The 14821-nt window shown below is 35.9% G+C and overlaps 1 protein-coding gene across 3 annotated transcripts in view; it reads right to left on the reverse strand.

Moving 5' to 3' along the window:
- Nucleotides 1–14821, reverse strand: part of OXR1 (oxidation resistance 1) — a gene marked incomplete at its 5' end in the record, with an annotated part of 78672 nt that overhangs the window by 25519 nt on the left and 38332 nt on the right. For all 3 annotated transcript variants that reach the window (XM_080340359.1, XM_080340358.1, XM_080340357.1), the window contains 2 exons: nucleotides 9355–9517; nucleotides 12637–12805. In XM_080340359.1, coding sequence (XP_080196485.1) covers nucleotides 9355–9517; nucleotides 12637–12805 — 332 coding nt within the window. The remainder of the gene's footprint in view (nucleotides 1–9354; nucleotides 9518–12636; nucleotides 12806–14821) is intronic.

Here is a 14821-nt window from a genome sequence, read left to right on the forward strand (position 1 = left end):
TGGGAGAGGAAGAAAAGAACCTGAGTCATGACACATTTACAACTTGGATGTTTCTACCTTCTCTCTATATAAACTGGCTCCTCCCACAGCTCCTCATAAGGATTTTAAAGAGAGAAATAAACTTCTTTGTTAGGAGAGCCTACACACCATCACCAAACAGTGTGGTCCTAAAAGTGGCAAACCTCCTCCCCACCCCAAACAGTGTTTTTTCAAAACTGGTGTAAGGTCCATTTCTGTCAAGCAGAGAAAGCAGCCCACACAAGAAGCTTGACCCCAGGAGCATCCCCTAATTAAAGACAAAAAAATAAACTGCTCTTTTACTCTTTTGTGCATTCGTGGGTTATAGTAGCAATTTGTTAATTTAAATAAGAACCTCATATCTTGTTGCTAATTAATATATGCCTTGCCATAAAAGTTCTTAATTAAAAAGATTCTAGAGAGGAGTCACCGGCTCAGACACGGCATCCGTGCAGAACAGCACCACGCACTTGACAGCATCCACCTATTTGCTACCTAGACAACAGAGCAAAACAAAACATATCTAATTACACTGAATTGTCATCTTGTTATCATCATTGTTAGTTTGTAACTAGGCTAAACATCTCCACACAATCAATGTTCAAGGCAGAAGCACATAGTCCTCTCAACAACTGTTATCCACGATTTTTTTTTTTTCCCTAATGAACTGATCTTCTTAAAAAATATTAAAAATAAAAAATAAAATATTAAAAAGCAGAAAAAAAGAATTATGACAACAAATATAGGTACAACTTATTAATGTCTTATTTTGACTCCAAATCAATTTGCCATACCAGATTTAAGTTCTCAGCTGACAAAATCTCAACCTGGAAACAGGACAGCAAGTTCGATAGTTCTCTGTCAACTGGTGTAGCAAAGACTGGATGCTGGGTGTGAAAGAACATGTTTGCAGTTTGATTAAATGGCATTATTCTGTTTCACCTGGTAGCTAACACAATGTCCTGATTCCACAGCAACAGAAAAGTTGTAATGTTGAATTCCACAATCCCTAGATTTAATATGTTGCTTGATCAATATTAAATTAGTAAAAAGCAATTTATTTCCCCTGCTCCTTCCTTCTCACTCAGTTTATTTAGATCTCGCTGTTGATTCCATATGAAGCAGCTGTGTTAATGACCAGGTTTTGTGATTAAAAAAAAACCACAAAAGTTGTCCACTGAAAATAAGCATCCCCAAGCACCTCCTGAGAAGAATGTATGAAGCATATGTATAAAATTATTGTTCCCAGAATTTAATAACTCTAATTCCAGAAGCAGCCCTGAAAAACTGAGAAAAACACATAAATCACAGGAACCAGACTGTATAACTTGGAGTGCCTCAGTGCAATTCTTAAGTCATTTGCATTTTTGACTGACGAGAAGGAAGCTTTTAATGCTGTCGTACTGGTTTGCCCGGGAACAAACAAATCAATAAGCAATGACATTAGTTTCATCTTCAGTAGCCTATTTACTTGTTAGGATGTATTTTTAAAGAGATGAGATTGCTGTTTAACTACATCTAAGAGGAATGCTTCACAGATTGCAATAAAATCCCATCACCAAGGAGTCAAAAAAACCTCTGAAAGTTGCCTTAAGTAGTGTTTAAAATAGTAGTTTCAATACACATTAGTACAGTATGACAGAAAATAACTCTAGAGTTATAAACTCTGGTATTGTCTCATATTTTTAAATTTAGAACAGCATTTTACAAGCTCTGGTAAGAGTTGTACATCCTTTATGTTTACTCCTTATATTTTAGTTTTAGGATATAAGTTGCCAAGAACTTCAACATTAGGAAGACACCTAATTTAGATGCTCAGGCCACCTGAATTGTCATCTTTGCAAGAAATTCCACTAGGTGAAAGGCAGTTTCTTATTTTGATGATATAAGGTATACTACTTAGTCTTCTAGAATAATTGGATCATTGTAAAAATTGTTGCAGGTGAAGCTAACATGGGATTACAGTTAACTGAGGTTTGACCCCTTCCCTCTTTCCCACTACAAGAAAAGCACTGAACAGTACAAAGGCAGCTCCTGTGGCAGCCAGTACAACATGGACTGGCACAGCTTCTTACTTGGCTGACAATGTTTCCATAAGAAAGGAAGTCTAATTTCAGAAGTCATCCTTTGTTTCCTTTCAGCAGCTTAGGGGAAGGGGGCGGGGGGGAGAAGATCACAGCATTTTTCCATCCACAAAATTTTCCTCAGGATTTTCCAAGGTACCCTGAAAGCCATTAAGAGTTCCAAAAGCATAAGCTTTTTAGTTGGATGGTTCTGCTTCAACTCCTAGCAGAGGGACTGCCCCAGTTCTCTCTACTAGATAACATGAAATAACCATCAATTACAATTCCACATTCATTATTTCAACTACAGGACAGTTTCAAGTAGTGAAAACAACAGAATTTTGACTTAAAAGTTATGAATACATTTGAAATAGATTAAGTAGAGAAAATAAATAGAGCAGAGCAAGAAATACTCCATGCATGAAGTTGAGTCAGTGCACAATATTTGCACAAGCTAATTGCAAAACCGAGAATGGAAGTTACCAGTGTCTACAAAGGGCATTGTCTTGTGTTAATGGGCACCAGAGGCTGTTTCTTCAATCACAAAAATTAATTTAACAGAAACATTTTTAACTATTACACATGACTGCTGAAATTCAAGAGATTGTCACCCTTCAGTACAAGAGCAAAGTCTACTAAACGTGCTTGGTAATATACAGCAACACATGCACAGTGACATATCCCATTTCTTAAAAGACAACGCATAACGTAAAAACCAAACAATGATCTAGCTTGCATGTCCAATATACTAACATAAAGAGATCACCTTTCAAACATATCAGAAAAATATTCTCATTTGGGGACTGTTAGTGTGATGCATCTCTACACACTGTGTGCCGTGTTTCATTCAAGAAGCCTGCAACTCCCAGGCTTCCCCTCTCTCTGCTGATGCGGTGTCATCCAGCTTGTTGTACATCGTCATGCTCATATCACTTGGTACGACACAACAACACCAGCATCTGAGCACCAAGGTGCAGAGAATGGAAGCAAACATATAGAAAAAACACTATTAAGAATACAAAAACTTAATACTGAAACTGAAATCCCTGGTTTAATATAGAAACTACAGTCCAGATCCAATAAAGAACTCGAGCACTTAAGTCTAGTACTCCAATCTTGAAAATCCTTCTTCAGTTGTTAACCTGGACCAGGAGATATCACTGTTTTGCTCCTCATGTTTTTACAAACAGAATTTCTAGTCACTCCAGAAGTCATTTTTTTCTAATGTTAAAATGTTTAGTGTCTAACTCAAATACCATTTCAGGAAAACAAAGTGTCATTTGCAACTAATGGCTTGATATTGTAAACAGTTTTGAACCACGTCTAAAGTTCCAACTAAAATTCATTTTGACAAGTGGGTTACTACAGACTACTGCTTTCCAGAAGTGTTGTATCCATAGTATCTACAGAAATTTAATACGCAAAACCAAAGGTAATGATTATGAAATCCGAATTCAGCACACGATCCAGTGAATCTGGGAAAAACTGTTCGCAAATACCTACCAACTCACGGCTCATTTTGAAAGTTAACTTCCAGACAGCTTTCAATCAAACTGATTTTCTATATTTTCCAAATAATTGAAATGATAATGGAAACAATAAAACAGGTTAGCTTCAAACTACTTTAGACGAGCTTGCAGGTCCCAAGACAAGAGATTTCCTGTTTTCAAATATCTTGTGGATGAGTATTTAGTTTCATGTGGAAAAGAAGTATGACTCAATACTGAATAACAGCAATAAATAAGATCAAATGACAAGGGGAGGTAGGGGGGAAGGAAAAATCAGCACTTTAAATGATTAAGAATTATTATAGCACAGAGCAATTCTTCTGTTTCCATAACAGGTTGAAACAGGAACTTATTTCCTTAACTGATTTCTTCACAAGTACCCAAGATGAAATGTCTTTAATGCCACTGAAATATTTAGCTGTGGCCATACTAATTATATTTTTTTGCATCAGTACTTTGTCTGATGACCCGAGATCTGATCCACCAGCATAAATCCTGTATTTCCAATATTGTGTGGTGACAAAAACACATAATAGGTGTGGTACCTCACATCGATATTGTTTTCCCACTCCCTATCAGAAAAGTTAACTACAAACAGAACAGATGAAGTTGACATTCTTCAACAAATATCATTAACTTCGAGAATTAGCTTCTCAGACCAACAGATGAAATATTAAATAAGCAAATTAAGGTATTCTGATCTCAGTAATTTATTTTCCTTCTCTCCCTTCCAGCCCCAAGAGACCAACTAGTCCTTTAGTTAGATACAAATAGAAGGTACAAAAATGTTACATAAAACTCACACAAATAATTTCATTTCTCCTTTATGCACTAGTGTTTCTTATGCAAACAGTAATTTCCAAAGTTGTTAGAGCACAGCAATTTCCTTTGTATCTAGCATTATTAAAACTGCAAAAATCTTGCTTAGGAAATTAGTTTCAGTTGTCTTCCCTCCCCAGATATGATAAACTGAACCTCTCAAGATTTTAATGGATTATTTACATGCACATGCCAACTTCTACAGAAAAATATTTGTGCTTATCAGCACATGTTATGTGTATGCAAGTTCAGTGGAAAGTTGATTTACTTCATTTAACTCTATACTAGTTCCCTGATATTGTTAATGATATTTTACATTAGTACTTGTTTTCCCTGTCTTTTTCCTCCAATGATAAACTTCAAAATGCAACCTGCCACTTTGTATCACAACAGCAGTGGAAACAAGCCTCAAGTGTTAACAGTAGAATAACAGGATCATTTGAATTTCTGGGATTATTGAATCACAAAGACACCACTTCTCACCCCCTTGTCCCTCCAACCCTCCCCCCCTTTTTTTTGTTAAGAGTGCAGATATTTACTGAAACTAAGAAAGTTAAAGAATCCGCAAGAAAGGTTACAGAAATCATGCATATTGGGCAGTACTACTTATAATTTTTCTTCAAGATGTTCTATGACCAAGTGTGGTTCATAACTGATTTTTTTTTTTAAGTATACAATGCATATGTGTCCTGGTTTTCTTCAAAACAAGACCAGTTTCAGTGAATTTTCCTTTCAGCTAAGTGCCTTCTAAGTAACTGCACTTTTCTGAATTTTTTGCCTGCATGTTTTTCTTGGATACTGTGCATGGTGCTGATATTGCCAAGGTCAAGACCAATGGAATGCCGAAGAAGCCTCATGTTTAGATTTATTGCTATTGCAGCCAAGAATTCCACACATCCCATAATTGAGGGGGGTGTGTTTGCAGAGGGACAGACAGAACAGGTGACTAAAACTGACCAACGGAGAATTCCATCCCATAATTGTCATACCTCCTATATAAGATGGAGATCATGAGGGTCTGTCTGTCTTTGACTATAGCCAGCACCTGAAGAGGACCCTCTCTGCATGCCTGTGACACTTGGCCTGCGGCCCTGCAATCCCTGCATCCAGTTTCTGGTTTGCTGTGAAGTCCCACCCATGACTTCCGGTGCCTGCCCTGCAGCTGCTGGAGCCGCCAGCTCCGCACACCCAGCTCTGCCGCTGCTGGAGTGACACCAACTCCATATCGAACATTCAACATTGGTTTTGTATATTTTGTATATATATTCTCTACTAGTGGCATTAGTAAAACCCTTTAAAACCTTCCAACTTGAAGTCTAAGTCTCCCTTCCTTCCTTATCTTCCCTATCATCTTCCAGATCTAAAAGAGAGGGTAGAGGGTAACAGTGTCTTTAATGCTCCAAATCTGTGGTACTAATTGGCACCACAATGATGTTAATGAATCAGTAACTAGCTAACAAGCAAGGACCTTAATACCATGTCATTAATTTACACACACCACTATACAAACAACTTGTACTTAAAGACCATCAAGTACTGATGAAGTTGTCCTGGAGGCATGGCACCACAGAAGCTTGCTGTCAAATCTGGCCATGTTTAGATACAAGTACAGAATATGCTTTGGAAAAAGTGTCTGTTTATCAACACATAGGTTTCTAAACAATCTTAATTATTTGTGTTAACACACAATGAAAGCCATTAGCACTTGAACTCATATATGCTAAGTCAAACAAAGACTACCATGATAAATATATCTCTACAGCCCCAAGACTCAGTACAGATAGCAAAAATAAACAAACAACAAAAACCCCACAAACCCAGAACCAATCCAAAACAACCTCTGCCCATTCACTTGAGTACAAGAAGATAAAAGAGATATTTGAGGAAAATGGATGGGGATAACACTGTCAAGACCCTAGCAGCAGTTTCATTTCTTATATAATATATAAAAATAAAATTGTCCATTTCTAGGGAACACAAGAGACAAGTTTTTAGCATGGACTGATTTAAGTGAAAAAGTATCCTTTTTAGAGAGCTTTGCCAATGGGAAAGGCAGAGGCCTCTCAGGGAGGCAGATACAGAGGAAGATGATCAGCAACAGGAGCTACAAAGTACCTCACACAGACTTGCTTTTAAACTCTAAGTAACTGACGGCTATAAATTTGTCACCTTTACTAATGGTAGTGTTAGACAGTAGTAGATTCATGGTTATTTCTAATAATTCAGTTATTAAGTGTGTAGCATATAGTACAAAAAGAGTCAGCTAAAGGATTCCCTGGATTTTTTTCTTTTCGGACACTTTATACAGTGCAGTATTTGATCAAACCAGCATTTAATATGATGGCAGAGTCTTTATCTCTTTGCCACTAGATCAGCTGTGGTTACATATACTAGATTACTTCAGCAAAAAGGCTGATAGGAAGTAAACTACTCTGTATACAGGCAGAAGAAGAAAGCAAAAGCAGATGAAAAATTGGAACAAGTAGAGAGTAAGAGTTCAGTCCTATTCATGGACACACAAACTTATAAACCAACCTCTACTACTTGTTTAATATGTTACTGATCTTTGATTTGCTTGTTCATTCCTGTAATACCTTTTCCACAAAAAATAAAAAAGGTACAGTACTTCCTTATAGTCTTTGATAAAAAGTTGCAGCTGAATGTGCTAATACAGGACTATATCCAAGAAGCAAAAGCTGTCTCGGAGCACCACACCTGGGTTACCCATAAATCCTCTTCCCTGTTTCTCCAGTTTTGAGATCCTGGACAACAATAGCAGGGAGAACACTTTTTGGAAAAGAAAGCTACTCCATTAGCATCCTCTTTTGGTAGATCAACAGTACTTTGTGATGCTTTTGTATATCAACAATTTACTTTCTATTTCCTTTTCCACCTGGAGTTTTCCCATCACTGTTCTGAAGCAGGCAGCCTATTTTTCATCCCAATACCCACAAAAGGGTTTAAACGATACTGTTCACCTGCTATCTTAGATTACACCTGGATCAAGAGCTGACAAAGAAAAAGCCTATTGGGTTGAAGGAAGTGCATCAATTGAAAATAATTGCTGAAGTTCAATGGGAATAATGGGTATGACAACAACAGCTACAATTCACTGTACATACTGATACTTTCTAGCATGTATATTAAAAGCCACTAAAATGCAATTTTATGTAATGACAGGTTGAACTATCTGGTACTGTCAAACATTTCTGATTAAAAGGTTAGTTTTTAACAGCTTTCAGATTTGTGCTAGAAGTCAGTCATAAGAAGTCACATTACTCAGGTTAAAATGCACATTAAGATGACATTAGCATATTTCTTGTCCTTGCATAACACCTTTTAAAAAAGTCACAGATCTCACTAATCACACTGACTTTTAAATCCAGAAAATATAATTTTATAATCTTATGAGATTTTCAAATGACACATATAGAAATAACAATATTTTTGAAATATGTTTTCTACAATTGTTTCTAGAGGAGACTTAAGTAAAGGCTTAAGGCATAACCTCATTCTGTAGTAAATAACTTACAGATTTTAATACATGTAGGAAAAGGACTGCCTTCACTATCTTCAGAGTTAACTCCTAAACAGTTACAATACCTAATACTGTAGGAAACTTTTTTGGATTATTTTCTGTAGAAATTTTTATGTAATTACATGAAGGTGCAAAGTTACTGAAGAGCTCATTAGAAGAGACATACTGTGCCTTAAACCAGAACACTGATCACTTGCCACCACTGATCCCTGTGTTCTGAAAGGGCAAGTTTTAAAACATCAAATACTTGTAAGAGCTCTGAGCAAGAGTCAACACCAAAATACAGTGCTAATAACAACAGTCGAGCAATATATATGCTGTAAATACAAAGATTCGAATGACATGCTTTTCTGTTACTAATTTCAATGTCTCAAAGCAAAAATGCTCCATGGAAAAATCACTGAACTGCAGAGATAGCGTTTTGTAACCACAGCCTAATACTTCAGCTGAGTTTGAAGTCAGAGTTCCACTATGATTCTAAGTTTTGAAGCTAAGAAAACTATTACCTGTAATTAGACTATTGCAGATTTATTTATTATTTTTTCCCCCACTGTACATAAAACACAAGTATAGACTTCATAAATTTCAACATGCTCCATTAGCAGGGCAGGGGGAACTAAACAAGACAAGAAAATTACCAGTCTTACAGAGATCACAATTGCTGCCCTGAGACTTAAGTTAAATAGCGCTGATATGAGATTTCTACAATATATATGACAAGAATCAAACTTTTGACTGACACTTGAATGCACAAGACTACAAGTGCTTTAGCTGTATGTAGACTACAAAACAAAACTATGTAAACATGTAAAGATGTGTCCATAGAAACACAGTGGACACAGATTCACATGAGAGAAACATGTTTGTTATAAAAAACAAAAGAGATAGTTCCCATTACAGTATATTACTAAAACCCATGCAACAGCATCTTAATGTATGAAGAAGTTATAACTGAGAAGTTAATTACTGGATTATTGGAAAAACATGTCATTATTAAATTAATTTTCCTTTTTTACTGTCTCATCCCTGTTTTGAGGCTTACCAATATGAATTCAATGATTTAGACACAGGAATTAAAAATATCTGAAAACTGACAGATTAAATGGCTGGAAACAGTCTGCTTCAAAGTTGCAACTTCTTTGCTGTTCCCCCACATTTCTTTCAACTCCTGAGTTTTAAGTTACAATTTGCTCCATACAAAAATGACTTGTAATTGTGAAATGTTGTCCTGAATTAATGTTAGAGCAAAGCATTAGGATGGCATAAATTAAACAATCATGATCATAGTAAGCAGACTAATAAAGCCATTGTTTTGTTTTTCTTGTTGGAAATAATTTAACACTATTTTGATTATATTCCTATGAAAGTATTAAATCAAAACATATCTTTTTACACTGCTCTTCCTTACCTCCCACTCTTTAGCAGCATCTTCAATAGTAGATTCTTCACTAGTTTCAGGCTCTTCCTTCTTTTTTACCACTATAAATCCAGGTTCCCGAAGAGATTCTCCAGTATCTTCTGCATATATCTCTGGACTCCACTGAATGAAGAAGACATACAAGTGATCTGTCCTAGAGAAGTCGAGTAAAGACATGGAAAATAAAGATAAGGTAAGTTGGTGATCCTTTGGATCATGCCTAATAATTATGAAGTATTTAAGGTTAAAATGAAAATACTTACTATTTCATGTTTTACTAGATGTTAGACACATTTGAAAAAAGCTAGTTAGTATTTTCTTTAATTGTATGAAACTGACACTGGAGGAAAAACAGGGAACAAGTTGGCAATTGAGCTGCTGTGTTTTCATATACAAGTACAGTCTTTCAACCACTTCTGTCCTGTTGCAAACCTCTGCTTACAACTGATAACTTCTAAAATAAAACACTAAGTTTTTTTATTTAAAAAGAGTTAAAAAATAAAATCAAAATTTTTAAATGCCAGCATGTCTTTTTTCCCTACCCCTGAAAAACAGCTGAACACTCCCAAGACATGCAACCAAAATTATACAGACTGTGAGGATTGCTGCAGATATGAGGAAATAAGACTGGAAATGTACATATAATACAGCCAGGTCATAAACTACAGAACACTTGAACTGTAGTACTGCCGTAAGTACCGAGATTCAAAGTTACCTACTTTTAAGTTACCTGCCACAAATGGCATGGTTCTCCAGTCTGGAAGAACAAAATGCCCAAATTCCCAGAAGAAAATTATTTACAGACCTAACAGATGTCTGTCTATGCTGTTTAAGCAATTTCCATAGGTGCACAGATAGATGGAGCATACAGTGAACCCACTAGTATCTTTTCACCATGGAGAAGACAGCTTCAGAGCTAGAGCTTTACAGCTCTGGTCACCAAGAGTGAATATTCCTTATGTCCCTCCTCAAAGATAGTTGCTATGGTTAATCTGCATGCTAGATTTGCACATGAAGAACAATATTTGCATTTTTTTCCTCCCCCTCTCCTTACTAAATCCCTGAAAACTGGGATACTGGAAGAACAGCAAGAGATACAGAGAAAGGTCTCTCAAAACTGCAGCTATAATTTTCATGTGCCTCTACATCTAAAAGGATGGAACACACAAGCATGTAGTAACAGTGTCTGAACAGGGTCAGTTATTCAGAGTTACCCATGTTAAAATTAAGGCTCCTGGGTAACACCAAAGAAAGGAAAACAAAACAAAACAGAAACCTTTCCCTGGCAGTAAGAGAGAATAAAACATTTCAGATACATAAGGCTACATTTATTCTATGACAAAGTCAGAACAAGAAGCTGCAGAGTCTTCCTGCACTGAACAAGGTATCTATTTTAAAAAGTTTACAAGTAGAAAATTAAAAACAAAAACAAACCAACCCCCGATTTTAACTTTAAGAATTTGAAACTGTGTATAGTTACAGCAGGTAGAGTAAAAAAAAAAAACAAACCTTTATGTTTAAGGAACACTAACACACACTTTCCAAACTGGCTCATTTGAGATTAAGAACACTGAAATGATGCAGATTTGTCAGATATCTACACTTTTCTTTCTCATCACTAGGTGAAAAAGACAACTGGGTTAACACTAAATATTTTGACCTATGCAGAGTAGCATACAGCAAGGTTAACACTAAATTAAGTAAACAAATGCCCCACTACCACCTCATACAGATTTTTGTGTATAAAAACACAGGACATACACTGGATGGATAAAGAACAGATTACTAATTCCCCATGCAGTTAGAGAGAAAAACACTTCATTGGTATAATAATTTCCAAGGAGATCAGATACAGACTGTGAACTAAGAACTAATTCTTCTGAAATAGGTAATAAATTATGCCTCACGTTGAAGGTAAGTACTTGTTCTGCTACATTAGAAAATGAACCAAAGAGATAGTAATCATTTTAATCAGCTGACTTTGACATCATTGATGTACAAGAAACATGTATCTGTCTTCAAATTGAATATGACATGAATAGAATAAGAAAATTTGACTTGACTGTAATCACAAGAGGTCACCTTGCCCCGACAGGATTAGCTATACCAGCATCAGTGTGACAGACAGTTGTCTCAAGAAATTGCATAATCTCCACCATTAGGGGCAGCTGGGGTGATGTTTAAAAGCAGGTTAGTGATGTGCTAGCATAGTCTCAATTCTCCCTGTCGAAAAATACAAATATTTTGATATCATTTCAGTCCATTACATATCTCCATTCACAGTGGACATGAAAAAAGACAACTGCCTTTCTTGTTGCAGCCAACTTCTAAGTATGAAATGATTTTATGTTTGTAATCAACCTTTTCTCCTTTAGATTAAAGAACCCCACTTACTTCTAATTTTCTTTATATGTTACACTTTCTAGGCATTAATTAGTCTTGCTGCTTTCCTCTGGACTCTCTCCAATTGATCCATATCTGTCCTCAACTGCAGTGACCCAACTGGACATTCTATGCCATTCAGCTCAAAAGAAAAGATGGAAAAGTGACTTGATCATTGTGTGCAGGTATTTATACAAGATGATAGCTGATAGTTTTTTTGTTGCTGTTTTTTTTTTTCTGCCCCCCTCTTCTGACAAGGATATAATAATCTCCAATACCTCCCAAAATCACATTCAACGTGAAAGTCAGTCACAGTTTCCTAGCAGCAAAGATCATTTAAGAATTCAAGACTTTACCAGTGAGTGAGCAAGGACATCTCACATCTCTGAATCACTGCAACAAATTTAAGTATTTTTCTGGTAGATATGTTTCCTGTAAAAGTTTTGTGTTTCATATACAAAGACAAGACAAAAGAACCCCAGCTAGCTCTTCTGAACTCAGAGTTCGAGAAGCAAAGAGCTTTTTCCGAAAGCTTCCAAATAATGGGAGGCATAGATAATGACAATAAAAACTTTGTTGCAGAACTCACTTCCTTCACCAGACAACACTTAGTTGAATTTTGCTTTAATATTTACTTGCTACAAACACAAGCTTAAACAATACCATGAGAAACTATAGGCTGAACCAGCAAGTAACTCAAGTCAATCAGTAAAACTTCAGTACAGTAATGGGTACTCCAGTATTAAGCTAATCATCAATATCCACCAGTAGTTGACCCCTTTTTTGTGCTGCTTTATAGACACAGTCACTGAAAAATTTTAACTGATAATAAAAGAAAAGAGCACTTGAAGACCCATTAGAAAGTGTTGATTTTAGTGTCTTCCTCCTTACCTTTCTTGTGGAACAGCAAACCAATACTCATGTTTTTTATCTCTCTGTGCATACTGTTGCATTGATGCACTTGCTTGTGAAACAAATGTTTTTCTCATGGGTTTTCCAACCCTGAGACGCAGAAACTTGTGAGATCGATGTCGCCTTTTTTCTTTCGTAAGAGAAGAACCTATTAGTAAAGAAAAAGTAAGCTATCTACAATGTACAAAAGAGCTTAAAAAATCAGCTTATTTTTTATTGAGCAATACAAGTATGTAGGGCATATGTGTATATAAAAAAATAAGCAACAGAAGCTGAGGTAACATAGGTAGTAAGAATTACCTGTCATTTTTTTCTTATGTAAATTGCATCAGCAGAATTAACTTCAGAGTACAAAACATTTGAATAATTCTACCATTCACTTCTGCTTCCAACTCTAGATCACATTATCACAGTTATCACTCATGCCTGGAAGTATTTTAGAAGGTATTGTAAATGCAGATCTCTCTACACTGAATCAGACACCCCCCCACTGTTAAAAAGATATTCCATAAACATGCAAAAGATACAGCACTAAAATACTTAGGCCTGATTCACAGATGTCAAAGCTGTTCATTAGTTACTTTTCATTTAAAAAAGAAAAGTTCTGGCACTACTAATAGAGGATTGAGATTGATTTTAATTTGTTAGCTACATCAAACACTTCAAAGGTATGAGCACCACTTCAGGATGAACCATACTGGATGTTGTCGTGTGGGATTCTTCCCTCCAGGTAGTATATTCAACGAAACTAACAGAATTCTATGAATAGCCTCCAAGTCTGGATTGTGAAGTCAGCACAAGGTAAAGGAAGAAGACTCCTCAGACTTGTTTATTTAATGGGTTAATTACATAAATGCTAGAACATGAGTTCTAGCCACAAGACACTTTTTAAAGCAAGGAAGGAAAGCAAATTTAAGAGTTCGTATGATCAGATACAACAACAAAAGATTTAGCCTACCTCTGGTGTTACATGTACATACAGACATGTTCCAGTTTTCTAGGACACTTACCTTTCTTTACAGCTGAAGAGCTCCTTCAATATCTATGCAAGACTACAGATATACTAAGCACAGAAAACATCACCTTCTTGATCTATAAACACCTGTACTTAATCAGATATTCATCATGAAGTTTAGAATAGCATTGTTCCACAAAAGAATTTTTTTAGGAAATATTTAAATGTGCGTTTCCCAATTTTCACTTACAATAGTTTAGAATTATACCTGCAGTATACAGTATGGCAAAACAGTCATAATAGCCATGACTTGGAAGTATATTATAAACCCATGAGCTCAAGGTAAATTGTCAAAAACAAACAACAAAGCAAAACTAAACCACACACACACAAAAACCCCAAACCCTACAACCACCCAAAACCAACAAAGCAAAATAATCCAAAACGAACAAAAAATTGTTCCACAGGACTGGCATATTAACTTTGTGGAAGTGTTAGAGAAGTATTCTTAAAATGATATGATATCTGGGATTTTGGTCCTTCAGATGCGGCCGTTTAGAACTTCTCTGACATTGGGCTCAGAGAAGTGGGATTTCTACCATATCTTAAAGAAAAAACAGTGAGATTTTGTTCCAGCTAGCAGAGAATAAAAACAAACAACCTAGCCCTGCCCCAAGTCTCAAAAGGACTGTTTAAGGTGCCCTTTTTTTGTGTGTGTGTTCTCCTATATATTTTTGTATATTTGATACAGAATTCATCAGAAAAGACTCTGGTAATAGATATTGTGTATCATGCACTTTTTCTGCTTTTAATCTTGGCCAATATCCAGCTAAGCAGCAAACAGACATGTTATCTTTAAAGAGATTTCAGCTTGTTTTTACACACACAAACCATAGATCAATATAATTTCTCCAAAGTATCAACTATATCTGGCTTTTATTGCAATCCAATAAAAATAGGAGAATATGAGTCCTAGTTAATTAAAAAAAAAAAAGAAATCCAAGGCCTTTTAAGCTATTCCAGACTATTAAATAGTTTTCAGCTTTCATTGTATCACCTGTTCAACATTCAGAACAAATAAAACAAATTCTAAACTCAGAAACATCTGACCTCTGTGAAGATCAACAAATAGTAGTCCCCCAAAACCCAGATGCTCAAAACTCCCACAAAAGAGAGGAAATTCAACTAAGACCTTGCTAATGGGAGATT

The sequence above is a fragment of the Nesoenas mayeri genome (genome assembly GCF_963082525.1).
Source record: "Nesoenas mayeri genome assembly, chromosome: 2".
Classification (NCBI taxonomy): Eukaryota; Metazoa; Chordata; class Aves; order Columbiformes; family Columbidae; genus Nesoenas; species Nesoenas mayeri.